Genomic DNA, 23,593 nt, shown 5'->3' with positions numbered 1-23,593 from the left:
AGAAAAAAAGAGAAATAAGAAATATAACATTAATAAATATTTACTTGCTGCGTAACAAATTTGCCTAACTGACAGAAGTAACTTCCCATCTCTCTCCCTCCCTCTCTCTGCCTCTCTCTTTCTGTCTATTTGTTTATAGGAATGAGAAGTTCTATACATGCTGCGATGAGCCATATCTGGACATAACATTTAACATTACGATGCGAAGGAAAACGCTCTTCTATACGGTTAACCTGATCATACCCTGCATGGGCATCAGTTTTCTAACCATATTAGTATTCTATCTGCCCTCGGACAGTGGCGAAAAGGTAAGTACGAATTAATCTTACAAATAATTATGTTAAAAAACTAAAAACTATCGACTTACACGATAACTACTTATACTCTATGTCAGGGCCATTGATACAACTTTGCTGTCAAGGACTGCAGTTTTTTTTGTTCAACTAGTTCAATTAAATTATCATTTCTGATACTCTACATACAAATAAGTACATATACATATACCATTTGAGCTAGTTAATTTCAAAGACTATTTTTCAGCTGAAAAGTATGCTATAAACTATACAACCCAAAAAGTTGGAAAACCATGACCCTAGAGCACATCTGCCGCAGCCACGCACCGCCTCGCAATCGGACCGCCCATTTTGCCCATTTCTTTTGGTTTTTTTTTTATTTTTTTTATTTTGCGTTTAACCAATTGCCATAATTTATTGCCCTGTTTTACTCTCGCCGAACCGAAACCGAGCCCAAACCAGCCCACACTCCTCTGGCTATATACCCTCAATGTGCTTTTAATTAAAAAAAAAGGGGGGAGGAAAAAAACCATATAATTTCACACTCAAATGAAAATGAAAATGCATTTCAACATTTTTGTTGGCTCTTTCTCCCACATTGTTGTTGTTGTTGTTGTTTTTTTTTTTTTCGTTTTTGATTTGCCATCATTTAAGTTTGAGTAAATAAAATTACATGTTGGATTCAATTTAATATACGCACAAACCAACACACTCACATACCAGTACACTGCGGTTTTTGCCTCTTTGTGCTCATTGGTCAGCGAAAACGTCAAAAAAAAACAAATAAAAATAATAATAAAAATTAAAGCGTACAACGGTAAAATGTTAAGAAAAAAAAAGTAAAATAACAACACAACAACAAAAAAGAAAGGCATAATGCATAAAAATATAAATATTTACACGCTGCCTGGGACTTATGAATAAATTACGGCCAATTTTCAAAATAAATAAAATGCAAAAATAATTTGTGTGCGCTGGCGGTTTTATGTGGAGGCAAGAGGATAAACGTCGACGAGCACTAAGCGGTTTTAAGGTGGGAGATGGGAGATGGGAGATGGGAACTGGGAAATTGAAGGATGGGTGTTGAGTGAACTGGCTGCTGTAATGGGAAACAAGGGATATGCTTTTTGGCTCTCTCTCTCTCTCTCTCTCTCGCTTACTCTCTGAGTGACTGGCTCTCTGTCTCTCTGTGGGGTGGTAGACTCATAACGCATAATTTGTGTAATAAATATTGACAATGGTAAGCATTTGGCCAGGTGGCATGTGGCAGGTGGCAGTCAACTGAAACAGAAATAAACTGACAGGCCCAAAAGTACTAAGCGAGCGACTGTGACGAAAAGAGATAGTGATTGCTTTTCATTTGGACATGTGGATTATCTAGTCATAAAATGAAGTGACAAAAGAGTTTAAATTATGATTAGATCAACACTGATTGCATCACTCTAGTTCTACGTTGAAAGTCGCCCCAAAAAGACCACAAAATTTATTCAGAAATTCTTTATTTATTCCAAATTTGGCTTTCTCGCATAAACATTACATCGATCAAGATTTAATTCAATTCCTTTGTCTTTTACTGATAAAAAGAATATTAAATAGGAGAGGAAATAAAAAAAAAATTTTCTGGACACAAACGATTAAACTATTTTAAGTACAGCTGACTATAATCAGTGTCTTCCTTTAATACAGGAAGAACTAATAAAATAAATAGAACTTTGTTTATGTACGGTTGGCCAAACTCTCTTGACCATCGCTTTACCCAACAATTACAAAATTATACATATAGGTATGTATGTTTTTTTAAGTGCTTATTGAAATGAATGATTAAATTTAAGGAAAGTGAAGAAGAAAGACTTTCCTATTGCTTCCTTTCTTAGACTCTTGTAGATAAAGCAAATTCAAACGTATAAATTATTTTTCAACATGTGAACTCAAACGGAATAGAAGGAAATATTTAAAAAGTTTAAAATTGTTAACGACTATATATAGCCCGATATTGTATAGCTTCCATAGGTTAGCTCGAGATGCAGTTATTAACTAGTGTAATTATAGAAACATTTATGGAACATTTCTAAAGCTAAAGAAAAACTATAAAAAAAATAATTTTACTTACATATGTGTATAATGTTACAAAATTTCAAAAATTCTTCGTGCTTTTTCAAAAAAGTATTCTTTAGCTGAAGGGTACATACTCGACATTAAATCCAACATATTTTCTTCCATAAAATATATCATACAAAAAAAATTGATAGAAAATGCTTTATAAACTTATATTTCGTTTAAGTATTTTAGCACTTTAAGGCAAATAATGAATCAAATTGGTAAAGAGTGGTATTATTTCTATAAAAAGTTAATCAGACTCACCAAGTTGTAAATAAATTAAATTAAAATTTATATAATTGACAAACGTTTTCCATTAGAATAAACAATTTCCATTACTGACAAGTGTCAAATCGATCAAAAAAAAAGAAAAAACATTATTGTAGAAAAATAGTTAGTTGATTATTTGGAGTGGAACAATTTTTAACAGCAATCAGCTAATTGGTCTGATCAGCATATTTTGTAGGCTTGATTAGTAGCTCTTAAGAAGGAACCTTTACATATATCTGTACCTATCGACTTCAAGTTCGATTGTGAGTGCACGTCAAACCGAGAGTTGAAAATACACTGACATGCGTTTAGATAGCCAATGCTCTTTGCACCTGGCAGAAGTCTGATTTTTGATCCTTTGAGAATGCTCCATCATCTCAATGTCAAAGTGTATAAGCTCTCGACAATCTTAAAAACTTGCGTCATGACTTGTCTGCTCTTAATGTGAAACAAAACAAGGTTTTTCAGTCTTTGAGCAAACTGCAATACAAATGGAAAGTTAAATGGGGTGAAGTTTTTGCCACAGTTAGTTCTTGTATTTTATTCATTGTTATAATTGTCCGTCTAGATATATGTACATACATACTAACGTATGTACATATATGTAAAGTGTATGGTTCAACTGATGGTATGTTGGCCAGGACGACTGATAGTCCTGCATTTTTCGTTGTTGTTTTTTATCTTTTATGGCCTTGCAGTCACACACACACACACAAACACACATAAACAAATATTTGCGCCTAAAAGCGGGAAACATTTCTGATTCTGACTCCAAACTCTGGCACGTTCACCGCATTTGCCCAGCATGACGGTGCTGCTTCGAGCCTCGAGCCAGAAGCCAGAAGCCCATTTTGGCCAGAGAAACACAGAGAGAGAGAGAGAGAAAGAGAGAGAGTCCCGGACAGCTTTCAGCATTGCGATGGCATCGGAATTGGAATTGGAATTGCCAATTTACATGCATATGCGCCACAACGCACTTCATTCATGCAATTGCACGTGATGAAGGGGGCATCCAGTGGCAAGAGGCGGGGCAGTTTAACTGGTAGTTGTGCCCAATACTAAGTAGCCAAAAAAAGAAATACAATACAAAACCCCCCACCACTTCTGTCTTTTGGTTTATTTTTATTGTTCGAAACAATTACGTTTTATGAGCGGGCAGGCGGACCAGGACCGATGAAATGTCATGGACAGTAACTTTAGTCCACAGGGATTAGATGTACAGACAGATGGGATATTGGGGTGGGTATGGTATGGTGTGGGGGAGGGGGGAGAGGATTGTTAATGGGTAACCAGATTGGCATTTGAAGGCGCGACAAATGCATTTGCCACCTTAATTACACATTCTCCAACGCCCCCCGCACATAAAAAACAACAACAACATTTGCATAAATAATGAGTGGAAGAGAGAGATATCCACAAACAACTGAATCAAGCAATAAGGGCGATGATAGCGTGATTCGAATCACGTTTGAAACTCGAAAGGACGGTTCGACAGCTTGATAGTTCAATAGAGTAATTTCCACCAAGATGCCTCTTTATATATTTAAGTAATTAGTGTGGAATAATGTAAAAAAAAAAAAAACTACAAAAAATCAATCAACATGAAATTTTCATTAGTTAGTAGATTGGAATTGGAAAATTTCGCAGTTGCCAAATGTCCAAATGGGCTCAGCAAATATTGACAAATGTTTTCATTTTCAAATCTCTAGCGATTACAGTGATTTATTTACTTTTGCGAGATGTTTGAAATATACAAAGTGGGCCAAGATTCGTTCGCCATATATTTGTAAACACTTTGTGATAACTGATTTTCAATGTAATCAAACACACATACAGACATACATACACTCTTCTTCACTTCAAAGTATGGAAAAGCGTTTGAATTTTCTCGTCACCTATAAGTGAAACATTGCCTTTAGTATTAAGCGACCGCAAAGTCGATGAAGCAGAACACTAACTATTTATTACTATTATTCAGTAATTAGCCAGCATAATTAATTGTGCTTATTTAACCTGATTAACTAATCCCTGATTCTCATTCATTGATTATGGTCATGGAAGTAAAGTTAACTTAAACACTGGCTTAGGTCCAGTTTATTATTATAAGTAGTTACCCTTTTGCAGTTATGAACAGATTTACACTTTATATATATATATGTAATTTGAGCTCTTTTCGTTGGCACATCTCTAGGTCATATAAGCTTTGGGTGGTTTGGTGGGCAAAACGGGAGAAAGTGATGGCTTTTGCTTTCAACTTGTAGCCTTAATTAGGCAATGTCACTAATCGCTTTACAAGTCCTCTTTCTCTCATTCAAAAACTAAGGCTAATTATCATAAAATCATTAGGCATCAAAATATATGCTACACTTACACACACAAAAACACACACACACTAGCTTATATTTAGATGTATACATATATATGTACAAAGGACCCTCAAAATGGGACTCAAATCGCGCGTCTCATTTTCGACATTTAATTACTTTTTGCACACACTTCATTACAAGCAGCTTAGAGAGTCGCAGTCTAAGTCAGACAGTCCCAGACAGACAGTCCCAGACAGACAGACAGAGTTAGACACACACACACACACACCCACCTAAAAAGAGAAAGAAAGGGAGGGTGAGACATAAATAAGGTGATGTGGCAGGCTCGTGGCAGTTCCTCTCATACCTGTGTGCTTAGCATTTAATAATACTCGGTAAGGACTCACGGCAACCCCACAAATCATTTTCTGCTTTATTGAGCTCTCAATGTTTTTTATACCCTAACAACGAGAAGAGGCTATAATCCTATTGTTCAAACATTTTGTCCATGTAGACGTGGGAGATCAAAAACAAATGCGTTGTGGTAATTCACACCAGGAGTACAATACAATATTATCAAGCACTACAATTGCAATTTTCCAACACTTATATTTCATATGATATTGTTTACTTTTCAATAGAGTATCTATTATGCGGTTTAGGGCCTATCTCTTCCGCCTTTTGAATTCCCGTTTATTTCATGACCAAAAAATAAAAACGAAAAATGGTTTTTTATATGCTCATTATGTTTGAATTGGTATTGAATGAAAATAAATTTCAAATAAGCAATTGAAATTTGATTGGTGAAATTTTAAAGTTGTGGACAGAGTAAAACAAATTCAATGGGGCTACTCGAAAATATAAAATTATTATCAATTGAATGAATGTTTCAAAAGATTTTGCATATTCTAATTTAAAGCCCACTTAAAAACTTATGTCCTGGTATAAGTTGTAACTGTTCGAATGAATTACAAAAATTAAGTAAAGGGCATTTAGCCAGTCGTTGGTTGTATCAGAATTGAACTTTGTTTTCTTCTTATCAGAGAGTTACAAAATGATTGTGTAAATTATTTACAAGAGCAGAGAGTTCACAAGATTTTCAAATATGTATGTGTATGGTGAATCTATTCGTTCTCACATTTTGCACAATTGTCGCGCCTTTTAGTCCTATAGCTTCCGTCACTCTGTTTATGTGTGTGTGTGTGTGTGTGTGTGTGTGTGTGTGTTGCAGTAAAGTCAACTCAATTTGGCATTCTGCAAATGAACTGAACCAAACTGAACCAAACTGAACTGAACTGAATTGAATTGTGTGCTGATGTTGGTGTTGGTGTTGGGACTTCCTTTCACTCACTCAATTTCTATCTGGCTGTCTGTTTATTTGCAGGTCTCATTAAGCATATCCATTCTGCTGTCGCTCACTGTGTTCTTCCTGCTGCTGGCGGAAATTATTCCGCCCACGTCACTGGTAGTGCCGCTATTAGGAAAATTTGTCCTTTTCACCATGATACTGGATACATTCAGGTAAGTGTCTGTGTGCGTATGTCTGCGTTACTGATAACTGATAACTCAGAGAAGCCATCGTTTCGCTCGGGCCCGGTTTCAACTGTAAGAGTATTTATTTATGACGGAAAAGGGAAGCTCACAAAATGCCGACTTCTGACTTTCAAAGTTCTTTGTTGCTGTTGTTGTCTGTTGGCATATGCCGTGTCCGCAATAGCATCTACCATCGTTCTCAACCAAACCAACCTACCACTCTCTCCCTCAATTCCCAATGCATGCCAATGGTTCAACTCGCACCTATCCTTTTGTGTCCCTGCGACTGTTTGTCGGCGGTGGGTCCATTTGTCCGTTCATTGTCGACCACAAGCCAAACTTCATAAATGCTGCTAGCAATTTACAGTCATTTGCCACGCCCACAAAATTGGCCAAGGTTGTAGAGTATGGGGAATCGGTGGATGGATGGATGGGCGGATGGGTGGATGGTCGGATGGGTGGATGGTTAGAGGAAAAGTGACCGCCTAATTGTTGGTAAACAAAAGTCCTGGATCCCTCCTTTTCCATGCAGCAGCCCTACAGACCCTGTCTGAGTCAACGAAGTTGACGCAACAGGACCTCGTCTTGGCTCGCCTCAAATGATGTAATTAAGGCCGACCGCCCCGATCTTTTGTCCTTGTTGGTTTTTTTGTTTTTGTATTCGCTTTGCTTTCGCGTTGGCCAAGCTCCTAATTAGACGTGGGCGTTGAAAGTTAATTACCAGACTAACACACTGAGCGTCAAAAAGCGACAGAGACGAAGGCAGAAAGAGAGAGAGAGTGATAGAGAGTAAGAGGCTATCTCTCACTTCAGACCCATATTTTCTTCTTGTTCTTACTTTTTTTTCTCTGCTTATTGCCCTGCAGCATCTGTGTGACAGTGTTGGTGCTCAACATTCACTTCAGGTCACCGCAAACACACACAATGGCGCCCTGGGTGCGTACTGTGTTCATCAACCAACTGCCCCGCTTCTTGGTAATGCGTCGACCGCTCTATCCGATCAGCGAAATGATGTGAGTATAACCAACAATTTAGCAACTCAGTTACATGAGCAAAGGAGACATAATTGACCGAAATCCTAATGTGTGTGTTTTCTTTCTGTGTACATTCTCTTGGGGGACAGCAAATCCTCACGTCGTTTAATGGTACGCACCTGTAATGGACTCGAACTGAGGGATCAAATACCACCGTTGCCACCTCCAGTGGCTTTATCGCGGTAAATAATTGAATTTAATCTAATGTAACCGAATTAAACCTTAACAAATGCATCCATCAAGTTTACCTAATGCTCTTTGCAATCTTTAATATGATGACTTACAATCTGAAATTGACCAAAACTAAGTCTAAACAAACCTAACTCATCTTAGCCTAGTTTAGCAAAACTAAAGCCATGATTTACTAACCTAACCTAACCTAAACTGGCGTTTTGAATCCTTAATCCTTAAACTGACTTTTATAATCTCTAATTGACAGCATGCACCATAGCCCGAAGACAACCTCGCGGAGCACTTCGCCACATTTACAACACAGAGTACAAACGCTTAATCTAATGGACGAGCTGGGTGGCGGTGTTGGTGGTGGCGGCCTGGGCATGGGAATGGGCATGGGCATGGGCATGGGTATGGGCATGGGTATGAGCGGTGGCGGAGCCTCAACAATAACCGGACACCTGAGCTCATTGTATCCGCCGACCATATCGACGGTGAATCAACAAACCTCGACTACGTCCTCGCTAATCGATGCTCAGTATCACAATCAATATCAACAGACTGGTGGCTCGCTGTTGGATCATCCACTGACGCCGACAAAGTTCCGTCAGACAACCTCCACGTCCAGCCAGACGGGTCAGAATGGGACGAACGGTGGGAATCATCATCAGCATTATGGCGGATCGGGCAAATCGTCATCCACATCGACGCTGGCCCACCAGCAACACCAGCAGCAGCAGCAACATCAGCAACAACACCAGCAACAGCATTTGTACCGCCAGCAATCAAGTTGTTCGGCCAATTTCTCGCCACTGCCGCAGCATGCGCATCAGTCGCACGCCTCGACCACCACCTGCGACTTGGGTCTCGGCGGTCTGGTCGGAGTCAATGGCAATCCCAATGTGATAAAGTCTACGACGACAGTTAATTCGGTGGCCACTGCCTCAACCCTGGCCGATTCCTGTTGCAGCGGCACTATCCAAATCCATCAGGGCATGGGCGCCGGTGCTGCCTGTCAATCGTCGGAGTTGCTACAGCAGCATCATCATAATCGATCCACAGCAGCAGCAGCATCATCATCATCATCATCGGCAGCAGCCGGCACTGTAACCGGCAGTGTCGATCGCGGCGGTGCAAGTACCTCAGCAGCGGCAGCAGCTGCAGCGGCTGCATCCGGTGCAGCTGGTACACCGCCGCCACCACCGCCGCCATCGGCATCCGCCTGTGATATACTAACTCTACCCGCCTGTCAGCGTGAGGGCGGCCCCCATTGCTGTACGGGGGGGCGTGGCAATGTGCGACAACGCTGGCATACCTGCCCAGAGCTCCACAAAGCCATGGACGGTGTCAACTACATAGCGGATCAAACGCGCAAAGAGGAGGAGAGCACGCGGGTAAGTTCAGTCGAAATAGCATTATCATAGATGATTTTAGGGCTTTGCTCCCTAAATTATGCAATAGCAGTACGAAAATGTACGTTTTGAAACGTTTAAAGAGATTTTGGAACGTCCTGTGCATAAAATCATTATTAACGGACAATATTAAAAATACGGATCAAATGAAAATTAATGAATTAGTCAAAAGCAATTAATACTTTTCCAGCCTATTGCATACTTTAGGGGACAACCATAGATCCGCCTTTGCCGAGGGCTGCTTACAAAGTTCAATTCGGGGAGAAAACGAATTATCACAGAAATGCGTATACGTTTAGTGCTTTTTTGGAGCAAAAAAAAAGCTTGCGGCTAGCCCGCGAACAGAAAACAAATCAGCAATAAAAACCAGGCCAAAAGCCGCTTAGCATTTCGGATTAATCTGCGCAATGTACACCAGTCGTCGCCAGTTGTGAGGGGGGCAGAATGTCTGGAAGTCAAAAGTCATTGATGTTAGACGATGTTTCTGTTTAATGGGCCTAATGCAATAAATTAAAGCGGTCTTAGAGCGGATTTATTGAAATGCCAATAATCAATACAGAAATGGAATGAACCGTTGACACCTTATACACAAACACACATGAAGAACATGGACACTAGTTGATGATGATGATGATGATGACGATGATGGCCCTAAGGCCTGATGCCCTTTCATTGACCTTTCCTTTGACCATACAGACACACACACACACACACACACATACACACACGTGTTCGTAAGAGCCAATGTGATATGAGATGAGATGAGTGTCTCAATGGGCAGCAAGCGAAAAGTTTTAATGACTTTTCAAGCGCCTTATGAACATCATCAGAAGATGGTCTTTGCTGGTCTTTGCCTATAATGAATGAATGAATTTCTGGTTGTGTGTGTGTGTGTGTCTGTGTGTAAGAAGAAGACTTACAAAATGCCAATGAAAGTATTTTATTAAAATTACGCACACATTCAATCATTATTGGAATGTCATGATGTGCTTCACTGAGGCTTAGTTAAAGGCATGAAGAACATGAACATGAACGGACAAAGGACAACGACACTTAGATATGCCAGGCAGTAACACCAACAACAATACTAACAACAACTACAACAACAACATTAAGGCATTTACATTGAGTATGTGTCATTTGGCACGCCCAGTCGTCTAATGGGAGTTGAACATATGCTTTGGCAATGGCGAAAAGAGAATTCAACTAAATATGAGTTGTGACAGAACAGTATCCTCCCACACATACACACCCACTTCACACATACACACACTCTTATACACAAATAGAAAGCGAGATATTCAATACGATGATTTAAATTCCAAAAAAGTTAATCAAGATATAACTGAATAAATTAATTTATTCATTGATTTCACATATCCAGTAATTACTTTATAAATTTAATGGCATTAGAGCAATTCAATGAGAGCCATGTTTATATGTACGTATATGTATGTATGTATGTATGTATGTATTGATATAATACACAAACACACATAGATATACATGACTTCAATGCTTAGTATTTTGTTTCTTGTGTGTTTAAAAGAATTATATATGATTAACCTAAGCACCATAAAGCTAAGCTGACTTAGATGAACCAAATACTTTACTTCTTTTTTACTATTCCTGTTAATTTAAGTACCTTAACTGAAGAAGTTGGACCAATAATTTTATAAAATATTTTCTCATAATAGTTCATCAAAAGTTTGGGATTCCTTATAAACAAGTCCTTTTGCAACGATCTAAACAAGTGATCACAGAATTTTCAGAAAGTTTAATACTCGTCCAATATTTCATTTGAAAAAACCTTTAAAGATTTTGGAATGGTTTCAAATCAAACATTATTGACTTTGCGAATTCTCTATTGTTTTTTGGCCGTATATGGACTGGGCTGTGCTTAAACAAATCAAAAAGTTAAACGTAAAAATTTGTAGAAAAACGATTCATACAAATCTCAAATGACAAATTTGTCACCTGACTGAACCCAGTATGATTCCATGGCTAATTATTCGTCCGTGTAATTTAAAATGCCACTTTTTATTCATAGCTAAATTGGCCTACTTTCCTTAAGGCTTCGCAATGCCCATGGAAATGAAATGGGATTCAACTTGCCAGCGAATTAATTGCAACACAATAAAAGAGTATAAGTGAGCGGAAATAGAGAAATCAGAAGTCAGCGAGTTAAGCTAACATTGCCAACCATTTTAATAATGTAGCCTTCTTTTACCTTGATAAACATTCTTATTGTGGTAAATGGTTTTTGTAATCAATATTTGTGTTTTATTACAGGTGAAAGAGGATTGGAAATATGTGGCCATGGTATTGGATCGTCTTTTCCTTTGGATATTCACAATAGCGGTGGTTGTGGGCACGGCTGGCATTATATTGCAGGCGCCCACTTTATATGATACCCGTGTACCGATTGATATTAAGCTATCGGAGATAGCATCTACGACGGCCAAGCCGAATGTGGCACGGCCAGTGTTGTAAAATGTTATATGAGAGAACATTACGGGAACAGAAATCTCTCGTCGTCAAGACGGTACACACGCCATCAGATATGTATGTATGTATGTATATTTGTTATTTTTGTGTGTGTCTTTAGTTTCGTTTCTTCATTTTTGTTTTATCATCTTGGTGGGAAAATGACGTACTACGAACTTCATACATATACATACATATACATATACACATAAAGGTAACATTCATTTCACATGCATCACACTTACTTACAGACAGTCTGAGAAGAAACAACAAAAAAAACAACTCAAAAACCAAATATATGAATGAAATTCGCATTTGTTTTTTGAATTTTTTGTCTCTCTCGTCACGAAAAAAAAAAAACAAAACTAATAGAAAAAGTAAAACAAAAGAAAGAAAAAGCAGAAATAAGCGACAAAAAAAAATTGTTCCAACTACAACTATGTATAACTAAATATAACTAATAAAACAAAAGGGGAAAAACCAAAAACAGAAAAACAAAAAAAATACCCACACAAAAACGAATAAATGGAGAAAATGTATTTGTCATATACATCTACAAATACAATAAACTATAATTAACTTGTACACTAAAATGTTTTTGAACACAAGTCAACAGCAAACCAATAATAACAACAACAACAAGCAAGTCATAACAACAGCAAACAAACAAAACGGTGTTTTTTTTCTAGTTAAAAATGAACAAAGTTTTAACGAAAGAAAACCCAAAAAAGTATGCAATATAAAATAAAATGAATATAATTTAATAACAACAAAAAAATAAAATAAAAATAAAAACATTAAATTAAAATAAATAAAAGAAATTAGTGAAATTAAATTAGTCTAGTCAAAAGAACATAAGAAGAAAATTTTGATGGTAGAAGAAGAAGAAGAAGGTAAGCAACAACAAAAGAAATACCGAAGAAATTAACAAAAGGAAACCAAAAGAGAAAGACAACAAAAACGAATTGTTAGTTAAAAACTATTTTTTAGTTAGCTAAGCAAAACAAAAACGAAAAAAAATCAAATAATGAAAAACGGGGTAAAATTGAAAAAAAAAAAAAACTAGAAAAATTTATAACAAAAGTTTGCCAGCAAAATGCAAAAGAAGCAAATGTTTATATGTATGAGTGGGTGAGTGTTTGACTGCGTGTATTCGTGTGGGTGCGTGTGTGTGTGTGTGTGTGTGTGTGTGCGATTGCAAATGAGGCATGCAAATTAGTGCAAATAAACAGCAAGCGTGGAAAATCCTCACTTGCCTCCTTTAGCTATTTCTCTCTCCGACCTCTTCCCCCTCTCTACACTTTTGCTCTATCTCCTAGATTTCGCCTTGCGGCAATTAGTTAGCACAAAGCTTTAGTTATTATGCCCAAGTGTACGTGCACACTCAGTGTGTGTGTGTGTGTGTGTGTGTGTGCCGCGTACGAATGTGAGTGTGTGTGTGTGAGTCCGTGTGTGCATAGTAAATAATCACCATTAGAAATTCAAATTCAATTTTCCGTACATGGCATTGCCTAATTGGCCTAATAATGCTAATTTCCAGTTGCATAATTTACCTGCCAAGGCACTAAAAAAAACCAAAAAAAATATTCACCCTCCCATACCCTTTAATCCCTTTTAGCTAACTCAGCGATCCTGTTTTATATTCATCGCTTTATTGGCGGCATCGTTTATCTGCTTTACAGTTTTTTATTACACATAAAATCAAATGATCCCTGATTTGTTGACCAGGCAAAGAAGAAAAGAAACTGTGAACTTTTGTTATGCAAACATACATACAGACATACATACATACATACCCTTGGTGTCTGTGAGTGTGTGTGTGTGTGAGTGTGCTTGCTAACAATATTTGCCGCTGTTAAATTGTTAACAGTTGATGGGAAATTTTAACAGCGCATTGTATATTAAACAGGCGACAAAAGTTTCAATTGCGTTTAGGCATTGGATAATAAAAACCTCAACTTTTACTACAAAATTAGTCGAAAAATTTACTCAAAACAATTTTCCAAAATTAATTTGTGAGAAGACTATTTTATTTCAATAAAGTGAAAATTTGCCGTTAAATTTTGAAATGCAATAATAAACCAACAAATTAGTAGACAAATGGAAGAAACTTAAAGTAAAGTGTTGATATACTTAAAGTTAATGATTTGTGATCACAATTTGCGGATCAGTAGCTTGCTAAAAATCTACAAACCATTTACATACACATTCTTGAAATCTTTTCTTCTTTTGCTTCATTTAAAAATCAAATGAGCAAATATATAATTTCTTGCAAATGAAAAAATAATAATATTTCTCTAAAAACTTAAAATAAAATGAAAAATGAGAAAAATTATAATGTTTCTCTAAAAACTTATCATTTTTTCATAATGTTTCTCTTAAAACTTTATAATTTTTTCGCGTTCCATGTTTCTCTTGATTACAGACAATATATGTACATTTTTGTATCTATATTCCTGATCAGCATGCCAAACATTAGCAATATCTATCTACCACTCTAAGAATTAGCATAGAATATATGCAACTCACATATATGTATAGCTAAATCATCTCTTATTGATCGATTTAGGGTCAACAATTGTAAACAAGTGTTTATTTTTAAAACTATGCTTGATTCTTTCTTCTTCTATATCCTTTGAATACTTTCGATGATTGTAAGCTATATCATATGCAAATATCATAGATTTAATAATGTTAACTTGGCGATCGGCAAAGTCATTTATTTCTTAGAATGTTTCCATATCTTTGTTGTCTCTAACATTTTGAATTTGTGCAGAATAATTGACTTGATATTCGTTAGTCAGTTTTTAATTTGGAGTTTATAAAGTTTTTCCCAAAAAATATAAAAATTTCCCTTGCCAATTGTAAGGATTATTGAATGCTTGTCGCCTGGATTGAAATGATTGTCATGTGGCTGCATGTCAATCACAGTTACCGCACAGCAATTGTTCTTATCAAGAGCGCACCGCAAAACCCCTCGACCCTCCCGAGCTGGCCCCCGGGGGCCTCCAGGAGATCCGTAACCCTTTGCGACCGTTGGTAAGATAGCCCATTGCTGCACTGCACTGCGTACTGGCGTATACATTGTCAGTTTTTTAATTAAATGAAATGCAAGCGAAAAACTGCATACAAAATGAAAAGCCATTAACGAAATTTTTATATGTATGCAGTCGATGAGTGAGCATCCTTCATGGGGAATGACCAAGGATGCCACTAACAGAGAGGCGGAGGCCGGGAAGTCAGATGAATGATGTCAGCTGAACACAGCAACAACAACAACGACACCAACGAACAACAAACAAAAAGAAACATAACAGCAAAACGCGTAAAATTTCGAATGCGTTTTTAATGTGAGCAACAACTTTACTTCCTCGTCGTCTTGTGTTGACGAAGGAGACCGCAAATCATAATTGTTGCGGGCAGCATTCACAGCAACAACAACGCTCAGACACACAAACACACTGACACACACACACACACACTTATAGAGAGGAAAGGACATTAGCCTGGTCCTTGTGGTCTTTGTGAGCTGGTGTTTTTGTAATTGCCATTGTTTCATTCATTTAGCTTTTTGGTGCCTGGTGCCTGGTGCCGTGCTCTCTGGTCCTGTAGCATAGTCCTTGCCAGTTCTAGTTTCAGTGCCCAAAACCCTCCAATGCCAATGGTCGATGCGTATCAGCAGCGAACATCAGTGAGACCCCCCGACCACTCCGACCCTCCCCCCTCTCTATTACTACTACTTCTTGGCCTCGTTCAACGAACTTCTGTATGCACACAGTAAACTCTGATTACAAAGAAAGCACAAAATGTTTAAAAGGGCGTGAGAATGTTTTGGTTAGCAACTACTTTCCATTGTTAACTGTAAAATCGAATGTGAAATCAAAGCATTGAGGCTTACCCCAACTTTCTTTTAACTGTAATTGTTGTAGCTGTTTCTTTTTAGATGCTCCTATTTTTTTCTTTTTTTGTTTTGCTTTTATGGTGATTATTGCCATTCTGTTTACTTTGCGATTTCATTGGTTTAACCTCTGAAGAAAATTGTTTTAAGCCAAAAAATTATATTATTCCACTAAACGTTATTCAACACTAAACATTATAGTTTCTATGTGCTTCTATGGGTCAATAAAATTAATTAATTGCAATCAAGTTTCCTTTAAAATTTGTACAAAAATCGGTTTAATCTTGATCTAATTGAACATTTTCGACAATTTTCTTGTCAAAATTTGGATTATATTGAACATATTTCTATGCTTTGCTATATTAGGCAATTATTACTGTTAGAAGGACACTTTATCTCTGTATGTCCTCGAGGATGTCGCGTGTCCCAGTCACAGGAGGCAATACAAAAGCAATCATAAAGTTAGAGACCAACCAAACCCACTTTTACCCCTCCCATAATCCCGTTCCAACACTGCCACCAAACATGGGACCCTTGGGCGACATTTTCTACCGCTCTGCCTCCCGTTTTTTTTTTCTCTCTTTCTCTCTCTTTTTCTCTCTGTATCTATTTCGCTCTTTGTTTGTCTTCAATCGCCGCCTTCTGCTGCGTATCGTTTAATGGCCTGTATCTCTGCTTTCATACTGCTGCCGCCGCCGCCCACCTTAACTCAAATAGGAGCTAAAAATTTATTGCTTGCTAATAGGAAAGCAGCTTCCATGCGCCCCGCCCCCACTTACACGCGTGCGACACCACCAAAATGTTAACAGAAATGGACAAGACAAAGTTTGTCCGGGAACAACAAAAAACAAAAATATGCTTTCAACATAATTTCATGCATTATATTTGGATTGCTTTAGTTATTGTTGTTGCCGCTGTTGCTGCTGTGGCTGCTGCTGCTGCTCATTATCAGCTCCCCAACTACCCGTGAAATGCCATCCACCTGCCCTGCCCTGTCCCACTTACTATCTAGTACAGTTATTCTTGCTAATTTGAATTTGATTTCATTTTGAAAGCATATTTCTCTTTCTCTTCCTTTTTTTTTGGATCCCATGGAAACATTATTCAAAAAGTAGCATATTAAAACTCATGAAATTTTCTTGTATACAAATGAGACTAATTAGCGAAACTTTAACTAAAATTAGAGAAAGTCTATTTGTTCATATATGTGACAGTTTTTGTGTTTGATTTAATTTTATTTTATCTATGCCAGGTATCTAAAAGTCGTTTCGCAGTCTAGATTTTGTATTTAGTGTGACAAGTGCAAAAGATTTGTTCATAATTGTTGCCTACTTTTCGGCATGTGTGTGTTCATGTGAGTTTGTCTGTGTGTATGTATGCGTAAATGAATGAGAGTTAATTAGTTAAGCAATTTAATTTAACACAATTTTTGATGTACTTTTGCTTGGCAAATAAATAATAAAAACAAAAACAGCAACAACAACAACAAATCATAACAAATTAATATGAAACAATTGTAAATTATCGTTGGCCAAAACAATTGATTGTTTGCAAATGCCCTGTAATCGAACATTGTTGAAAACATTTTGTATTTTTATTGCCATATTTATATACATAAATATATATATATATATATATATATATAGCCACACACACACACACACACACATTTAAGCATGTCCTTTGCAGAAGAAAATTAATAAATTTAATTCAGATATTTTTCAACCGAAGTTAACCACAAACAAAACTATTGAAAAAGACGTTCATATAGAACAGTTTTCTTGGTTTGTTGCAGGGTATACAAGACTTCTATATTTTTTAAAGACAAAAAGTTTTTTGCCATACTGTTGCCAGTGCCGAATTAGCCATACAGCAGGACTAGCAAAGAGATTTTTGATTTTCTCTGAAAAGTTCTGAAATTTCATAAAAACTCTTAACTTTGCGAATCTGCAACTTGGCTGAATTTCAACCGATTTTTGAAAGTAATATCTCATTTGAATGCTTTGAAATGCAGACTTTCGGAATGCAAGTCAGGCTAATTATTAATTTTTCTTTTTATATAAGACAAAGAATGCCAAAGATCAGCAAAGTGTTCAAGAATACCTTCATTTCAAGATGTTCTAATTGAGTCAACTTTTTTATTATTTCCAAAATTCATATCTTTGTTAGCAAGTTAGAATAATGTCTTTTAATCTGCATTTAAATTTCGAAAACTAAATTTTTTGTGTTTGATGCCATTTTAAAATGTTCTAAATTCCCATTTAATTGTTATATAACTCTTTGAAATGAGTTAAAAATTGGTCAAATTTCACGCTAAACGAAATTTGCAGATTGACAACAAATTATTGTTAAAAAAATTTATAAAAATCTATGTATATATGCATATATGTATATGTAGGTTTTTGGATTGCTAGAGGCCCCGCGCTGGCTTTATCCGGCACTGCCTGTTGCATACTTTAGAGAGCGATTTGTCCCAATTTGCTTGAATTTGTCTGAAAATCATTATACGTGGAAAGTTCGGTTTCAAATTAAAAATTTCTTCCTCAATTTTCAGTCATCGATTGTTTTTGTTAAAGTTGATTCAATTTTAAAATCCTTATAGATATTTATTTTAGCCAATATTTCAAAAACTTTTCCATTATGGATATGTTGAATGAAAAATGACTTCCGAAAATTTGGACTTCCCCCAACCGGATGTCCACTTTCACACACAAAGGACATACACATTGAAAGTAAATGTGTGCATCTGGTCACACTTTCAATATCACTAGTCATTAAATAAAACAAATGAACTCCAAATGAAAAAGTTAAAACGAAGAAAACAAATTATTCTAGAAACAAATTGTTTATAAAAAGAATAACTAACAATGAAAACAAATAATCGAAAAGTAAACGAAAAGTGTAAAGAAACAGAAATCGCATAAACACAGAAGATTTTTTTTTTCGATATGTACAGTTGGCAACAAAGCGTGGCCAACAAATTAACGTATAAATAATTGTGGGTTGGGCTGAAAGGGCGGGGTCTGGTTAACAAACAAACTAAATCTAAATGAATAATTTTTTTTAGAAAGTACCTTTAAATCAAGAACAAGAGTAGCAAAAAACGAAGAAAAAAAAACAATAGATAAAGCGTAAAAAACCAACTAAAATTAATTAATAATAAAATTAAATTTAAAAATTAATATAAAAACAAAATTGATAAGTATACACAGCAAATTGTTAACAAAAACCCAAAGAAAATGGAAAATTTAGAGAAAAAAAAAAGAAATGTTTGAATGAAATGAGAAACCAAAATAAACAAAAAAAAAACAAGAAAAAGAAAAACAAAAACACGAATTGAATTAATTCTTAAGAACATAACCTAAAATTATACGATTTATAAAATTATGTAAGTTGAGAAAATAAAAAAAAAAATATTTTTTTTTGCTCAAAAGAAGCAACACAACCAAAAAAAAACAAATATTTCGCGGCACATAAACGACAAATTTTTGCAAAAAAAAAAAAAAAACAAAATAAAATTGGCAACTCAAAAAAAATGTTACAAAATGCAAACCAAAAATTTAGCAACTAGTGAGAATTTTTAACGAAAAAAACCCAAAAAAATATTTAAAATTGAATAATGCAACAAAAAAAAAAAAACAAACGAAAGAAAAAAATAAGAAACATCGATAACAACAACAACAACAACAACTATGTACTTATTTATAATAAAAATAAACTTTGAAAAAAAAAAATGGAAAAGAAGAACGAAAAGCATACATGACGAAAATATATTGAAAAGGCAAACACGAAAAATATGAAATAAGAAGTAAAAACCAAATTCAAATAGAAAATTCTTTTCAAATATCAATAAAGCAAGAATACCATTAAAAAACAAAAAAAAAAAACCTCACAAGAAAAACTTCTTTTCCTAACGAAAGAAACTTTCACAATATCCTGTATCCAAGGTAACGTACTCGATATCCCTTCATTTACCCTCCAGACAACAACAAAAAAAAAACAATTTGTTTTGCATTCTTAGTAAAGGTACATATGTAAGTGTATGTATGTATATTTTAGTTATCGAAAAAAAAAAACAAAGAAAAACCAAATGAAAATTACAACATTTGAATATTTCACATTAAGTCACAGCGAATAAATGACAACATTAAGTTGCATTTTGTGGTTAAGGCAAATTTTTGAAACTAGAGGGCGCATAATATAAAGCAAAGGTACTTGAGATATACATATATTCTTGAGATTGCACTTTTTTGTGAGATATAAAACTTGAAATAGTTGAATAGACAAAGTGTCATAGTTAGTTACGCTTTAGTATTAAGATTAGGTAAACTGGAAATTGTATTAATTTAAAGACTTTTCTTATCTCTGGCATAACATTTGCCATAAATAATTTGTAGGATTTGGATAGTATTTAATTTTCAACGTCTTTTTCTTAGTCAGGCCTCTTGTTTCGCAATATTTTACGAATTTTTTTGTTTTTTTTTGCATTTATTAATAGCTTACAATGGCTCACAAAATTATTTAAAGAGTTTGTATATGAGTTTTAGAGTTTTGGATGAATTGTGTATAGAAAATTTTCATTGCTTTCTACTTAATTTCAAATATTTTGTCTAGTTTTTTGTTAAAACTACATAAAAAAAAAAATATAATTTTGAATTTGGTGAATTTACTGAATAAATAAATAAATAAATTATAGTAAAATAAATTAACATTAGTTAGTTGATTACATACAAATACTTTGAATTTTATCAATCTAAATAGTTTACAATTTTGTATAATTAAGTACAATTTTCTTTGTTGAAGACCAAATTCAAAATTGCTAGTAAGCCTCTTTGTATAAACATGAGAGAGCATTTTTATGAGATAGATAGATAGTGATGTCTCTCTCTTTTGACAGGAGGTAGTTCTTCTTAAGTTTTTCTATATTAAGCATCCTAAAGCCTTTTGTCTTTATAGTTGTTTATCTTATATATTATTGTTATTATTTAAGTGTTGATTTTTGTGCCGTCTTTTGTTAGATTTGCTAATTTTTGATATTTTCTTTTTTTCTTAGTCATTATTTAGCTCTTCGTTATCATCCTCGGGCTCATTACCGCGTCCTTCGCGTATGCGTTTCAATTTTCTTTTCAGCATCATAACACCTGTAACGAAATATAGAGTGAACACTTCGATTTAAGAATCAAAAATTAATAACTACATACACTTGATGGCTTGAAAAGTTTTAGCTGATGCAGATTCCGTTGCTGGTAAGGCATTTGCAGTAGATTTCTCATGGGCCAATTTTACTTCCATGTAGGCTTTCTTAAGTGTTTTGTAATGACGATACTCGACAGAATCCTTGACCAAGATGCATCTAATCAATGACAAAATATAAGAATATAAGCAATGAAAGTACGTTAGATGAGATTCCATGGTGTGCAATTGTACTCACTTGGCTGCTGATCCCTCGCCCGAACAATCCGCCGGTGTCGTATGATAGATCTGATGATAGAAATACTGCAACACAGGCGAATTCCATATGGATAGACCGTACCACAACCAAATTACCACATTCAATGGCAATTTGAAATTCTTAGCAAACAGTGTGGGCATAAAATACTTGAAGGGCAGCAAATTGATAAAGACATGCGACCAGGCCGCAATGCGTATGCCCATGAATAATTGATAGATCAAGCGATTCCGATTCGAGTTATTGGGCATGGCGAGCAGAGCCAGCAATTCGGTGAGTATACTGTACAGACCCAAGGTTAGATTCAGGCCCACAAAATAATTCTCATACCTGAGAAAGAGAAAGAAAGAGCGAGAGATGGTAAACAGGTAAAGCTTTCAATTCAAAAACATGCATCAACTTGTACCTGTATACATCGATGGCAATTAATGCCAACAGGTAGAGACCCTTTGAGGCAGCCTCCAGAAAATCAGCCTCCTTGAAATCCAACATTGCTCCATGCAAATAAAATGTGATAATAAATGTCGAATAGAATTGAAATTTCTCTGTCTGATGCGAGCGATAAAAGATTAAATTCTCCGATGAATAGAATAGTGCATAGCGTCCCTGATTCTTCATCAACTGCGGCAGGATCATGAATTCATTGTAAAAGTGCAGGAACAGGCAACAGGCCGCATAGAAGGCAATATTCCAAATTAGACGCGCGAATTGCTTTCGTTTAAAATATTTCACATTCGATGACTTGAGAAAGAACTAAGTATACGAAAGTCGTTGAAAGCGGGGAGAGAGGAAAAAAATTAAACATTAATTAGTCGATGTCGTACATTCGTCTCGATGCTCCCCAATAACAAAAACAAAGCGAACTGCAAACAATAAACAAAACCCCAAGTGATAAGACAGACCCATAACATTATGGTTAGGCGATGACTAGCGGTCATTATGTGGCCTGACCCCTTTGCTATCGCCCACAGCAGGGCCAGATTGGGTCTATATTTAAACGGGGCATCTAAATGATGTATAAGACGATTCATACTTGGAAACAACTTTCATCGAAACAAACCACATAAATATATTTGGATGTCGGCAAAATAACTTTTTTCTTAAATTTGGATTCTAAATGCCGTGTGGTAACTAGTTTTGAGCTGGCGCTTCATTGCCCAAGTCAACAGGCCGGCGCAGTTATTTAGTCCACCCCTGGACATGCTCGGTTCTATTTATAAACGAATTTTTTTTGCTAACCCTCAGAAAGCCAACGGCAATTGCATTGACATTTTCAAGTTGCATTTGCACTCACCTGGAACATCCGTTGAAATCCATAGAAGCCGAAGGATAGGGCCACAAATATCCAGAACACCGCATTGATCAGGTAATACAGGTCTATATCCTGGACCAAGGCATCGAAGCGATCGTTGGCGAAAATGTATTTCAATGGTAAAAAGAAATTACTGATTTCGGCCCAATAGTCCGGAGGACCAGCCTTCATATCCAGTATGGAGGTCATGATGCCAGGCAGAATGCGCTGGCACCAGAACGGCAAGCAAAAAATTAAAGAATTAAAAAAATTCTTATATTTTTTTTGGTCTGCCTCTCTCTCTCTCCCCTTCTTTCACACTTGCACGCGATGGTATTAAACAGCTGATTCGGCCCAGCAAACTAACAGCAAAAGAACGCTATCGGTTTCGAGTTATCGGACTTAACAGTGCACTGTTAAATTTAACAGTGATTTTATTTGGCGCAATTTTTTGAAATTTCGTTGCAGCATCAATAATGTCTTCAGAATTGGCTCATATAATAGATGCGGAGTCCCCCGTGGACCCAGTGGAATTGTTCAAACAGCTAATAGAAACAAACGGCCCAGATCCGTTGCAGACCATGAATTTGGCTACTTTGGATGAGGAATTTGGTGTACTCAACCGAACGGTTTTATATCGTGGCTTAACTTCTGATAACAATATATTCTATATAACCCAACGATATACACGAAATTGCAAAAACCTAGTGGCCAATCCCAAAGCGTCTTTAACTTTTTATTTGCCAAATTTAAAGAACCGCCAAGAGGAAGCTACCTGGCAAATTCGTTTACTAGGAGCCGTTGCCGAAGAATTGCCCGATAGTGAACTCGATGCCTTATGGGCCAGTGAGCAACTGCCGGCCCAAATACGTGCCTACGTTTGTCCTTGCGGCGAGCCTGTGGACTATCAGCAGCTTAAAGCAAGACATGACAATTTCCTTAAGGAGCATATAAAGAACGGAGGTGGCAAACCAATAGCCCGACCATCTTCCTAGTATGTTTACATCATCTGTTTACTGAAATCTTTGTACAAATTTAACAATTTGAATTCTGTATTGCCAGCACTGCCTTCCAGTTTCGACCCCAACGTTGGGACTTCCTTAAAGTGGGCGTGGGCCAGGTAGCTGATCGTCTGCAATATCGTCGAAAGGAAAATGGCAAATGGCAATCATTGCATGTGGCTACCTAGGCCGACTCACAAAAAAAAAACACAATACCAAACTAAATTTTTGACTTTTTTTTATTTCATTTACATTTTATTTCAACAATCGCTTTCTACAAAACAACTAAACATACAATGTATAAAATTTAACAACTAAAATTTCACTTTTTTGTTCTTTTTGTTTTTT

At 36.1% G+C, this 23,593-nt stretch overlaps 3 protein-coding genes across 7 annotated transcripts in view; 2 read left to right on the top strand and 1 right to left on the bottom strand.

Annotated features, from left to right (window-relative positions):
* LOC6644527 (acetylcholine receptor subunit alpha-like) overlaps positions 1-11,910 on the top strand; it is a 50,069-nt gene extending 38,159 nt beyond the window's left edge. For 4 of the 5 annotated variants that reach the window (XM_023176938.2, XM_023176940.2, XM_047011525.1 and 1 more), the window contains 6 exons: positions 140-308; positions 6,351-6,487; positions 7,366-7,512; positions 7,623-7,715; positions 7,973-9,101; positions 11,412-11,910. In XM_023176938.2, coding sequence (XP_023032706.1) covers positions 140-308; positions 6,351-6,487; positions 7,366-7,512; positions 7,623-7,715; positions 7,973-9,101; positions 11,412-11,612 — 1,876 coding nt within the window. In that variant the 3' untranslated portion in view covers positions 11,613-11,910. Of the gene's footprint in view, positions 1-139; positions 309-540; positions 621-6,350; positions 6,488-7,365; positions 7,513-7,622; positions 7,716-7,972; positions 9,102-11,411 lie in introns of those variants that run through there. The other variant, XM_023176941.2, reaches the window with a different exon arrangement.
* An 8,313-nt stretch (positions 11,911-20,223) lies between these two features.
* Positions 20,224-22,550, bottom strand: LOC6644555. Its single transcript, XM_002067201.4, has 5 exons — positions 22,248-22,550; positions 21,360-21,706; positions 20,936-21,283; positions 20,706-20,857; positions 20,224-20,645 (listed from the first exon to the last, which is right to left on the bottom strand). Exons 1-5 carry the CDS (start codon positions 22,452-22,454, stop codon positions 20,554-20,556), a joined length of 1,146 nt encoding a protein of 381 aa, XP_002067237.1. The 5' UTR covers positions 22,455-22,550; the 3' UTR covers positions 20,224-20,553.
* On the top strand, positions 22,258-23,585 carry LOC6644556 (pyridoxine/pyridoxamine 5'-phosphate oxidase). The gene is made up of 3 exons (XM_002067202.3): positions 22,258-22,319; positions 22,713-23,238; positions 23,307-23,585. The coding sequence occupies exons 2-3, from the start codon at positions 22,721-22,723 to the stop codon at positions 23,431-23,433; spliced, it is 645 nt and encodes a 214-aa protein (XP_002067238.1). The 5' UTR covers positions 22,258-22,319; positions 22,713-22,720; the 3' UTR covers positions 23,434-23,585.
* The last annotated feature ends 8 nt before the right edge of the window (positions 23,586-23,593 follow it).

Source organism: Drosophila willistoni (genome assembly GCF_018902025.1).
Source record: "Drosophila willistoni isolate 14030-0811.24 chromosome XL unlocalized genomic scaffold, UCI_dwil_1.1 Seg142, whole genome shotgun sequence".
NCBI classification, from domain to species: domain Eukaryota; kingdom Metazoa; phylum Arthropoda; class Insecta; order Diptera; family Drosophilidae; genus Drosophila; species Drosophila willistoni.
Note: the sequence above shows the minus strand (reverse complement) of the source record. Positions and strands in the feature narration are given on the sequence as shown.